The sequence below is a fragment of the Erinaceus europaeus genome, chromosome 4 (genome assembly GCF_950295315.1).
Source record: "Erinaceus europaeus chromosome 4, mEriEur2.1, whole genome shotgun sequence".
NCBI lineage: Eukaryota > Metazoa > Chordata > Mammalia > Eulipotyphla > Erinaceidae > Erinaceus > Erinaceus europaeus.
The window spans coordinates 117,196,113-117,209,092 of NC_080165.1; the positions used below are offsets into that span (position 1 = coordinate 117,196,113).

At 38.4% G+C, this 12,980-nt stretch overlaps 1 protein-coding gene across 1 annotated transcript in view; it reads left to right on the forward strand.

Moving 5' to 3' along the window:
• SLC2A12 (solute carrier family 2 member 12) overlaps positions 1-12,980 on the forward strand; it is a 94,282-nt gene that overhangs the window by 32,381 nt on the left and 48,921 nt on the right. Inside the window, 1 exon segment of the mRNA XM_007520048.3 lies at positions 998-2,335. Within this exon segment, the coding sequence (XP_007520110.1) occupies positions 998-2,335 (1,338 nt within the window).

Here is a 12,980-nt window from a genome sequence, read left to right on the forward strand (position 1 = left end):
CTGCTAGGAGTAGCTGTGCTGCCCCTGGGAGCTGGCACTGGGGTGGGGGCAGTGAACTCAGAAATAATCAAAGGATTTTCCTTTGTCCTCCTGACCTCCATTTGTCAGCCCAAGAGAGAGGTATGGGACTGTATTTTGGTGTCACTCTGACCAGCTCGTGTTCACCCTCCTACAGACATCCTGGTATCTTACCCTATCCAGCGGATCCTGGGGTGCAAGGTGCTGTCTCTTGGAGCTCATGGCAGCTGCAGCTCCAAAGTCTCCATCTTGGCTCCGCCATATTTCCTTCTATATTAAGTGACCTTTCTTACCCCCACTAGCTTTCATGGCATTCTTTTTTCTCCACTTCAAAGATTGAGCAGTAATTGTCTTACTTAAATTTTCATGTATAAGGTGTTGCCACTATTGTTTAAGCAATATATAATGCATTATTATTATTTTCACAAAAGAAGTAGTACTTCCTTTAAGAAAAAGTGTTGTCGGCTTAAATTCTTACAGTATTTAGGGAGTGTTTTTCTTTTATTGGAGAGCTTATAGACTACTGTACAGTTGTTGACACATGGCTACAGTCTCTCTTGTCCCTGTGATAGCTGTCTGCAAACATTTTCACTCCCAACTTAGGTTCTTTCCTATCACCATGCACCAGGACCTCAAAGCCAGCCAGTTCCCTCCTTTCCCCTACATATACACAGTGGAATACTACTCAGCTATTAAAAGTGATAAAACCATTTTCTTCACTTCATCTTAAATGGAGCTTGAAGGAATCATACTAAACCAGAATGAGAAGGGTAAATACTCTATAATCTCACTCATAGATGAAACTTAAACAGAGACAGAAAGGGAAAACACAAAGGGAAACTTGGACTGGGTTTGATGTATTACACCAAAGTATTAAGTAATTCAGTGCTATGAAAAGCTTACTTATATGAGGCTAGGTCTCTGTTTAGATGTAAAATGTTAACTTAGAACTGACTTTTCTGTTTCTCTCTGTTTGCAGGTTGCAGCATGTTCACTCTCCTGTCCTCTGTCATTGCTGCTATCAGTGGTCTCCTCGTGGGTTATGAACTTGGCCTCATCTCTGGAGCTCTGCTTCAATTAAGAGCCATATTGGCACTGAGCTGCCATGAGCAGGAAATGGTTGTGAGCTCCCTCCTCATTGGTGCCTTATTAGCCTCACTTACTGGAGGGATCCTCATTGACAGATACGGAAGAAGAATGGCAATTATCTTGTCATCTTGCCTACTTGGACTTGGGAGCTTAATCATGATCCTCAGTATATCTTACACAGTTCTTATAGGAGGACGCATTGCAATAGGGATTTCCATTTCACTCTCTTCAATTGCCACTTGTGTCTACATTGCTGAGATTGCTCCCCAACACAGGAGAGGCCTCCTTGTGTCCCTGAATGAGCTGATGATTGTCATTGGCATTCTCTGTGCCTACATTTCGAATTATGTGTTTGCTAATGTTTCCCATGGCTGGAAGTACATGTTTGGCCTTGTTATTCCCTTGGGAGTTTTGCAAGCAATTGCGATGTATTTTCTTCCTCCAAGTCCCCGGTTTCTAGTGATGAAAGGTGATGATGAAGCTGCTAGCAAAGTTCTTGGATGGTTGAGAAGTATTTCAGATACAACAGAGGAACTCATGTTAATAAAATCTTCCCTGAAAGATGAATACCAGTATAGCTTTTGGGATCTGTTTCGGTCAAAGGACAACATGAGAACTCGAATCACAATAGGCTTAACATTGGTCTTTTTTGTACAAGTCACTGGCCAGCCAAACATATTATTCTATGCATCAACTGTATTGAAATCTGTTGGCTTCCAAAGCAATGAGGCAGCTAGCCTTGCTTCCACAGGTGTTGGGGTTGTCAAGGTCATCAGCACCATTCCAGCCACCCTTCTTGTAGACCACATTGGGAGCAAAACCTTCCTCTGTGTTGGTGCCTCTGTGATGGCAGCCTCATTGATGACCATGGGTGTTGTGAATCTCCACATCCACATGAACTTTACCAATATCTGCAGAAACCATAGTCTTGTCAACCAGTCCTTGAATGAATATATGTATGATCCTGGAACACTGCCAGCCAGCAACAAGACTCTCAGCAAGCACTTGAAGGAGGTCACTTCCCATGGCAGAAGTTCATTAATGCCCACGAGAAATTATATGAACAAAAGAGAAGAAACGACTGTGGCATCCTTACTCAATTCTGGACTGAGTCAAACTGATCATCAGATAGCTTCTGACCCTACAGATGTCCCTCCTTCTTTGAAATGGCTGTCCTTAGCCAGCTTGCTTATTTATGTTGCTGGGTTTTCAGTTGGTCTAGGACCAAGTAAGTATTGTTTTTTCTTTCCCTCTCTCCTCTTGTAAATGTTGATGCATTGTTTCTTACTAGTCAGTGTTTCCTATTGCTTTTATACTCCATACATAGAAGCACTGATGAGGATATTAGTTACCTGATATTTTTGCTAATGTAAAAAGCATGCTTGACTTCTAGTTACTCTGTGAACTGTGCGAGGCTAATGTTCAACCAAGTATTAGTTTCCCAGTATCTATCAGGTGGAGGCTATTTTAATAGCACATGATTGGAAATATATCATAGCTTGAAAGATAAGTGTTGCTCAGGAAAATTCTTGCTACATAGCAAAGTTTACCACTAAAACATTTTCCCCCATATTGTCCCTGAGTTTATCTGTAGAGAGAAAGAAGATTGAAGAGTTTAGGTTTTCTTAAAGACATAGCATCCATCCCAGTAATATTGGCCAAAGAGATCCACTACTGGAGAGATAATGCATTATTCTCTTCAGCATATTTTATAACCAGAGTAAGCATGTAGAGTATCTTACTCCCTTCCATTAAACAGGAAAATTAACACAGTATAAACAATAGATAGCTTTAAGACTTTAATTTAACTTTTTTAATCTAGCCGATCCACTCTACTAAGTTTAAATGCTTCTCTTGAACAGGCTGATGAGATAGATCATCTAGATAATGTGCCTTTTGTTGTTGTTTTATAGAAACAAAAGTTGAGAGGCAAGGGACAGTGGGAGTGGGAGAGACTCCTGTAACACTGCTTCACCGCTCATGAAGATTCTCCCCCTACAGGTGAGGACCAGGGGCTTGAACCTGGGTGGTTGTACACCATCATCTGTGTGTGCAACAGGTGTACCACCAGCCAGACCCATGTGCCTGTTTGTTCATGTGAAACACCCAGGTTCAAGTCCAGTTCCCACAGTACTGGAAGAAGTGTTGGTGCTGTGGTTCTTTTTTTTTTTCTTCTATGTTTCTATTTTTCTGTATCTGAAAAAAGTCAGTTTGGAGCAATGAAGCCCCAATGATGAAAACACAAAATAAAAAGTTATTTTTCTTTTTCTTCTATGTTTCTATTTTTCTGTATCTGAAAAAAGTCAGTTTGGAGCAATGAAGCCCCAATGATGAAAACACAAAATAAAAAGTTATTTTTCTTTTTCTTCTATGTTTCTATTTTTCTGTATCTGAAAAAAGTCAGTTTGGAGCAATGAAGCCCCAATGATGAAAACACAAAATAAAACAAAATAAAAAGCAAAGCAAAACAAACCAACCACTTTCCTTGAGCAAAGAACATGCTAATTATTTTACTTTTGCAATTCTCTGTTTTTATAAACCCACACTAGAACTTTCCTTTCTGTAGATAAATTGCTTAAAAATTAAAGCAGTCTATCATTACACTGAACTCTCAGCTAGCCTCTTTCTCTCCTTCTCCTGCTCCCTCTCCCTTTCTTTCTCTCTTCATCTATCTCCTGTAGCATTGATATTTAAACATTTGCTTACAAGATCAAGGAGCAAACAAATATGCTCAAATAAAGAGAAGTCCTAGGGATTAGGAACAATAAGAAGATAGATGTAGGGTATGTTGAAAGAGAAGGAATATCATAGATTAAAGTATGTTTCTGGTGCTTATAATAGGACAGTGATTCTGGAAAGAATGTCAGTTTAGAATTTGCTCTAGTAAAGTGCTACAATTTGTTAAATATTTGTACAAATATACATATTTGTAATCCTTAAAAATCATGCTAATTGGTATGAGCAATAATAACTAGTAAGACAAATATTGTTCCTTTCTTCGAAAAGGTCATATTTAAATGGCTGTAAGTCCTGCATCTTCTTTCTGGTCAGCAGCAACCAGCAAGTTTGGACCGCTTGGTTTCAGTTAATTATAATTGAACTTGTACATGACTGATATGGCCTCTCCTCCAATTCTGTACTTTCTCATCCTTCAGTCTACTCTCATCTTTAAGTGAATCAGTGTCCAGGTATTGATTTGTTCAAATTCTAGAGCAAGAGAGAGGAATCTGATCAAGACTGCTCTTTGCTGTGCCAAGTCATAAAGTGGGTGTCCAACATGTTTCCTCATCGGCATTAGGTCTCATGATCTGATGAAATACAAATGCCCAGACATTGGCTCTTCCTCTGATTCTGTGAGTAGACGAATTACCTGCAGTGGATCATGCATGGACAAAGAGAATAAAAGCTATGATAGCATCAGTCTCTGTCAATTTCTTGTTCCTGAACTCTGATCCTGCTTTTTTAAGACTTGACTGATGATAAATATCATTAATTAGTTGTTTCTTACAAACAGGTCCCTACTTTTATTTCAAGAGTCAATTATCTTGGGTGTGCAATTTGAGAGACTTATCTTAGTGAGTTTTGGCTGCTATAATAAATTACCAAAGACTGAGTGAGTTAGATTATGAAATATTTCTATCATGGTTTGGAGACTGGGAAGTTTAAGATCAAGGTGCCTAGGAGTTCAGTTCTTGGTGAGGATCCTTTTCCTGGTTTATAGTTAACCATCTTCTTTCTGTTTTTTTTTAAATATATTTTTAAAGATTTTATTTATTTATTAATGAGAAACATAGGAGGAGAAAGAACCAGACATTACTCTGGTACATGTGCTGCCGGAGACTGAACTCAGGACCTTAGGTTTGAGAGTCTGATGTTTTATCCACTGTGTCACCTCCTGGACCACTCTGTTTTCTTACATGGCAGAAAGGAGGGGGTGGGAGAAGAAGAGAAAGAGGGAGAGAGAGCAATTACTTCCCAATGATTCCATTTCCACGTGGAGTTTTGATGTGAATTTTAGGGGGAAACAAATATTCAGTCCAGAATACTTATGTGGTTATTCTAATACTTGAAGCTAATGAAATTTGAGGAAGTAACTTAATTACTTTTTGTTTAAAATTGTGTTGCTATGAACATAGGTATGCACACAAAAAACGTGTGTTTCTATGAACATGGGTATACACAAATCTTTTTGGATGGGTATGTTTAGTTCCTTAGGATGTATCCCCAGGAGAGGAATTGCAGGGTCCCAGGGAAGGACCACTTCTAGCCTTTTGAGAGTTCTCCACAGGGGTTGGGCCAATTTAATCGCCACCAGCAGTACAGGAGAGTTCCTTTGTCTATATAGAGGTTAGACTTTCACTATGTAGTTTTTGTATATTTTGGAAGATTTCATTTTACTCCCACAATAAACCTATAAAGAAAGGATAATCACCAGGTTTTATAAGTGATGACACTGAGTTTCAGAAGGGTTAAATGATTTGCTCAAATGCACCTAAAAAAAAAAAAACTTTATCTTCTTTTTTTTTAATTTAAGAAAGGATTAATTAACAAAACCATAGGGTAGGAGGGGTACAATTCCACACAATTCCCACCCAATCTCCATTTCCCACCCCCTCCCCTGATAGCTTTCCCACTCTTTATCCCTCTGGGAGCATGGACCCAGGGTCATTGTGGGTTGCAGAAGGTAGAAGGTCTGGCTTCTGTAATTGCTTCCCCGCTGAACATGGGCATTGACTGGTCGGTCCATACTCCCAGTCTGCCTCTCTCTTTCCCTAGTAGGGTGGGTCTCTGGGGAAACGGAGCTCCAGGACACATTGGTGGGGTCTTCAGTCTAGGGAAGCCTGGCCGGCATCCTGATAACATCTGGAACCTGGTGACTGAAAAGAGAGTTAACATACGAAGTCAAACAAATTGTTGAGCAATCATGGACCCAAAGCTTGGAATAGGGGAGAGGAAGTGTTAGTGGGATACTCACTGCAAACTCTAGTGCACTTCTGCTTTCAGGTATATATTTTGCAGTAGTTTATGGATACGTGTGAACATATGCTCTCTCTCACAGAAACTGGTGTATATCTAGGTTTTGGGACTTTGTTAGAAAGTGAACCACCTGAGATGGAATTAGAGTATACTATAAAAGGAAAGGTCTCACCCGAGTAATGAAGCTGAAGGGTTGTCGTTCCACACGTGAAGTCTCTGGACACAGTCTGAAGTGAAGCATGTTGAGGTGGCAATCGTGTAAACTTTATCTTCTGAACTTCTGTGTTGATCCCTAGTCTAATGCAAGAATAGCTTGCCCTGTTTTTGCTTTGATACCAAATATTATTTTTAGTTTCTCTCACTTAACATGAATTTTTCAAGCTCCATCCTCAGTTTCTCTTCATGAAGATATGCTATACATAGTAATGGATGGAAATGGTTTGACCTTGCCTCTCACTGTGGTTATTAAATAAGTCATTTTGAACTCTGTACAGTAGATAGAGGCTGTTTTTCAAGCTCAGGTAGGTACGTTTTTTTAAATATAAGCCTGAACTATATAATAAAAGAGAAGGAAGATAGTAAGAATGTAAGTGATTTTTTAAATAATTGTTCCCTTTTTGTTGCCCTTGTTTTATTGTTGTAGTTATTATTGTTGTCTGTTTCATTGTTGGATAGGACAGAGAGAAATGGAGAGAGGAGGGGAAGACGGGGGGGGGGGAGAGAAAGATAAACACCTGCAGACCTGCTTCACCACTTGTGAAGTGACTCCCCTGCAGGTGGGGAGCCAGAGGCTCGAATCCGGATCCTTAAGTGGTTCCTTGTGCCACGTAGCACCTGCTGTGCTACTGCCTGACTCCTGTAAGTGATTTTTTTTGATGCACATCTATTTTAGTAACTGAACTTGCTAATGATCAAATTTAATGTCCACATTTGTTAGAATTTAATAATTATCCTAAACTTCATTTTAGTCAGTAGTTCAACGTCGGTCTTCAGTTTAGCATAATGACTATATTACAATGCATTTTAAAGTGCCATCACCCATTACTGAGAGCCAGTCCCTTGAAAATAAATGAAGTGCAGTCAAACACAAGGAGGTGGCATGTAGAAAAACCTGACTGTGTAGAATAATAAAAAAAAAAAAAATTCTCGATGGTGGAGATATTGATACGTAATATCTCTTAGGAATTAGGACTTACTATTGTGGGAGAAGCTGAGTAAAGCAAAACTCACAAAGGGGTAGACTGATTAGGGGGAAAGGAAGAAGTCACTGATCAGGGCCATGAAGAAAAGCTGGTGAAGGAATCAATCTGCAGAAGCTTGAGGTCTGTGCATCTGGCTGCAGCCAGAAGTCTTGATAGGTAAGCAGAGCAGGACAGAGGCAAATGGGGGAAAGGCAAAGGCGAATGTCGCCTGTTTGGATACACTGACATCTATGGCAAGAAACTAGAGTTCAAATCTGTCTCTCACTACACAGACGTGGATTGTGAAGATCATTTGCAGAAAAGTGAATGCCCTTCCCCACAGAGCCCTCACAGGATGCCTGGCTTAGTAGTGGAAAAAGTTGGAGGAGATCTGACCACACTAACCGTTGCTAATCCTCCCTCTCCCCAACACACACAGACCCTAAACAAAGAGAAACAGCATTATACACATTTGTAGTAATACTCAGAGCCCTGTACCAACCCCCTAAACATAGAATTGGTGTAGCACCTGGGCCTTCCAAGTCTCATGCAAACTTCAGCCTTAGTCCAAAACTACATAGAGGACTTTGGAAAAAAAAAGTTCCAACTCAGTGAAATTAACACAGTACAAAAATCAGCTGGTATAAAACTAAAACTCTACAATGGAGAATAGGTGTGGATATGGGAAAATCTTTATTTCAGATTATCAAGGATCTTGAATTCTGTCTTCAATATTGATAGTTACTTTTTAGTTAAAAAATGTTAAAATGTACAGCTAACTTCCATCTGCTAAGAAAGAGATGAGGTCATTTCTATTATCTCTTAGCCTTTGTTTCTTTAGCTATAAAACCAAAAACACTCTGTAGCTAATGCATTATAAAAGCATTTGTATTTGTTTTCCCAGGAACATCAATTATCTCCCATGAGCTAATGATTCTCACTTATCTTAATTCTATCATCTCACATGATTTCACTTGTTTGTTTGTTTTTTTTCAATGCCTTTTCCATATTGAGGTTTACTCTCAGCCCAACAAAAGAAGCCTGATGCTGAATTCTTTCCCTTTTTATACCAGGGAAGCTCCCTCCCCTTTCTTATGGAGCATGAGGCAGTCACTTTTCTGGTCACTCAGATCTGATGCTTTTCCTAATCTAGTCAATAACAAAATGCCCTGGGATTATACCACTCTCATATATTTATCTATTCATTCATACATCCTACTAATCCTATTCCACACTTTACAATCTCATTCCTAAATTACTATTCCTTAAACTTTTCCTGTAGTTCTCCTCTCTTCTAGGCCCTTCTCATGCCTATTCATTTTTTAAAAATATTTTTTAAATTATCTATATTGACTTATTGGATAGAGACTGCCAGAAGTAGAGAGGGAAGGGGGTAATAGAAAGGGAGAGAGAGGGAGTCTGGCGGTGGCGCAGTGGGTTAAGCGCACGTGGCTCAAAGCGCAAGGACTGGCCTAAGGATCCTGGTTCAACCCCCCTGCTCCCCACTGCAGGGGAGTCACTTCACAGGTGGTGAAGCAGGTCTGCAGGTGTCTATCTTTCTCTCCGCCTCTCTGTCTTCCCCTCCTCTCTTCATTTCTCTCTGTCCTATCCAACAACAAAGACATCAATAACCACAACAATGTTAAACAACAAGGGAAAATAAAATAAGGGAAAATAAATAAATGTTTTTAAAAAATTTTAAAAAAAAGAAAGGGAGAGAGACAGAGAGATACCTGCAGCACTGCTCCACCACTTGTAAAGCTTGCCCCATGCAGGTGGGGATTAGGGGCCCAAACCCGGGTCCTTGTGCATTGTACCATGTGCACTCAACCAGGTAGGTGTGTCATCATCCAGCCCCATCACTCATTCATTTTTCATACTAGTATTCCTAAATGTCATTTTCCTCATGTCAACTATGTCTACAACTCTTTCATGACTTCCTATTCTCTACAAAGCCAGAGGAATCAAATGTCATATAAAAAGGAAAAGAAGGTTAGACTACTGCAATAGTTGCCTTTATCAAAAAGACACAAGAGATTCCAGAAGATTGAGATAACACAGATTTAGGACAAGGAACTCAGGCATTGGAAGTTTAATTCTGTGATCTGCCATCCTTGAAGTATAAGCTGTTTGACTTTCAAAGCCCTCCATCATCTCACTCAGTTCTATCAGTGTGTTTGTGTAAATCAGGGCAGAGAAACCACTTAGATGGTTGCTTGCAAAGTTGTGCTCCAAGACCACCATTCATACAGAAGTGCATGTAGCTCCACATAAAGTGCAAAGTCCCTGGCACTATGCAGTGATACAGCACTCTGTCTCTCTGGATGTCTTATCCCTGACTACTCACTGCCCAAAACAAGACACAGGAAGTTTTTTTTTGGCCTCTTTTCCTTCTCCTCAACTCCATTCAACATCTTCCTTATCATTAAACTCAATGGATTTCTTATCTCCTCTATTCATTTATTCCACTTCATATGTCATTATTTGTGTGAACTACTAATATTTTCTAGCACATCTGCTGAAAAAGAGATGAAGTCATTTCATTAATATCACTTGGCCTTTATTCAGTAGTAAAACTTATCTCTCCATCTCTATGGACGACTTTATCTCTGACGTTTCAATACCCAAAGCAAGACACTTGAAGACTTTCTATGACCTCTCTCCCTTCTCCTCAACTCTTCTTAGCTCTGAACTAAAAGAATTTGAATTTAAAATCAGAAAACCTAGGCTTCAATTTCAACTCTGGTTGTGTTATTTTTAAGTCCATTATCATCTCGAAAATTGTTTTTCATTAAAGAATTGGAAGTAGTAATATCTGTCTTATCTCACATAGTATATAACTACGTGTCAAATGAACTAGTGAATGCATAAGTGTTGAGGATATTGCAGTCTGCTATAAATGGAAGCTATATTATGATTACACAATTTATTCTTCAAAGAATCAGTACATTGATTTTGTATGTTTATTTTGATTTATTCATACGAATTGGTTGTTAACTTACAAATTCTGAGAGAAGAACATCTTTCCCTTGTCTTTATGTAAATGAATCCAGCACAAGTCCATTTGAAAACTATTTTGGAGTACATTTAAGGTACTGTGAAGGCCAGAGGATCAGCACTTCAAAATTAGCTACAGGTATAGAAAAGAGCCAATGGTCTTGTTCTTTACTAGTGTCCAGCTCTTCTGGTAGGCAGGCTAAGTACTAAGTAAGCTAGAAATGCCAGAATGCCAAAGAAATTCCTGTTCTTGCCAGACACCATTATAAGATTTTTTTTTATAACTCATAACTTGAATATGAATTTTTGATTTTGTCTATATGAAAAAAAGCAGGGAAGTTATTTGGTAATGCCTAGAAACATGTAGAGAGAGGGATTTAGGGCTTCTCTTTGTTAAGTCATCACAATTATTTGTGAATTTCACAAAGTATCTACAAGTTGTCATATATAGGATTTCTTAGAGAAAAAGCCAGGCTAGTGAGATGGAGGATCTCAGGGTAAAAGAATTTGTATGTGGAAAAAGGAAGTTATTCTTCACCTGGTGGTTTCTCCAACTAACAATTGGAATCTCAAGAATGGAGCTGTTTATTCATGTATGGAAGCTAAGGAGTTGAGTATACTGTCTGAGGTAGACACTGAGTCAGACATCTGAGAATAAGCAATCATTTAATTTTTTTATTTATAAAATGGAGATAATGACAAGACCATAGGATAAAAGGGGTATAATTCCACACAATTCCCACCACCAGAACTCTCTATTCTATCTACTCCCCTCTACCCCAAAAGCTCTCCTATTCTTTATCCTTCTGGGAGTATGGACCCAGGATCATTACAGGGTGCAAAAGGTGGAAAGTCTGGCTTCTGTAATTGATAAGCAGTCATTTGACCTCTGTAGTTTGTGACTATCTTTTTTTTTTAAATGACTCTGAATAGTTGTCTTTTTATTTTTTACCTAGGATTTATTTATTTATGCTGTAGTTCATTCTTCCTTTCTTAAGGGAATAAACTGTTTATGACATAGGAATTTGTTTTTAGTCACCAAAATTATAGTTAAAGCATTGTTATAATATTACATGAATATTATATTAAACTATTGGAATTTTAAGAAGATTTTTATTAGAATTAGGGCTTCCATACAAAATCTTAACCATATTATAAAACTCATTAACCTGAAGTGATTATTAAACAAGTATTTTCATTTAGGGAGCTTATAGCTTGTAATAGAAGTCAATTTTTTTTTTGGACAGAGATATAAAGGGAAAAGTACTTGGTGTTCTTTTTTTTTTTTTTTGTACTTGGTGTTCTAAAGCAAGATTAAACCTACTTTATTAAATCATCTTAAATATGGGTTGGCTTAGAACAACATTCTTTAATTGTACTATATCACAGCATAGTTTTCTTATTCCAAATAAAAGTTTCTACTTTTAAGTTAAAGAGCATGTCCAACATCATTTTACTTTCTGGTCCTTGTTTTCTCTAAGTGTAAAAGTAACAGTTTTTACTAGATACCTAGAATACAGAATTTGGGAGTTGTCTTAGTTGCTTTTATTTGCGCTATTAAAAATATTTTCAGAAGTAGCCTATAGACTTTATCAGCCCCTGGAAGGAATTCAAGTAAAGAACCTATGCCCTCTGTCTCTTTACACCTAATACTAAATGTCTTACAGCAAATAAACAGAATATGTACTCCATTGTATCTACTGAAGACTTTTATTAATTCTATTTTCCTTTACCTCATATTATACTTCAAACTATGTTCACATTTTTAAAATATGTTTTATGTGTTTATTTATTTATTCCTTTTTGTTGCCCTTTTGTTGTTTTATTGCTGTAGTTATTGATGTCATTGTTGTTAGATAGGACAGAGAAAACTGAAGAGAGAAGGGGAAGACAAAGAGGGGGAGAGAAAGACAGACACCTGCAGACCTGCTTCATCGCCTGTGAAGCGATGCCCCTGCAGGTGGGGAGCTGGGGGCTCGAACCAGGATCCTTAAGCTGGTCCTTGCGCTTTGTGCCGCCGGCACTTAAGCCTCTGCGCTACCACCCGACTCCCTGTATTCACATTTTTAACCTTACTCTCCTTGTGTTTCTGAGCAAGTCCTGTTTGTTATTTTTGCTACTGGTATTCATAATGAAAAGTTTTCTAGTGTGGTTCAAACTACAGCGTAGAATTGAAGATTCCTCACATTGTGAGGACATGACGGCACATGACTAATTCTCTTCTACTCATTCCATTCATTCTTCAAAAGTAAAGCAGAGATGAGCAAGAAATGAAGGTACTAAAGTTATTTCATGATTTCATATAAAGGACTACATGTTCCCAGAGGAATAAAACATAGGAAATTTTTCAAGGGAGGGGATGGGATATGGAGTTTTGGCAGTGGGAGTTTTGTGGAATTGTACCCCTCTTATCCTATTATCTTGTCAATATTTCCATTTTAAAAATATTTTATTTATTTATTAATGAGAAGGATAGGAGGATAGAGAAAGAACATCACTCTGGTACATGTGCTGCCAGGGATTGAATATAGGACCTCATGCTTGAGAGTCCAACATTTCATCCATTGTGCTACCTCCCGGACCATAATATTTCTATTTTATAAATAAATTTTTTAAAGGAATAGGTAAAAAGAGAGAGAGGAACAAGATAGCTCACCTGGGTAATGTACCTGCTTTGCTATGTGTAAGACCCAGGTTTGAGTCCAGCCTCAACTATAC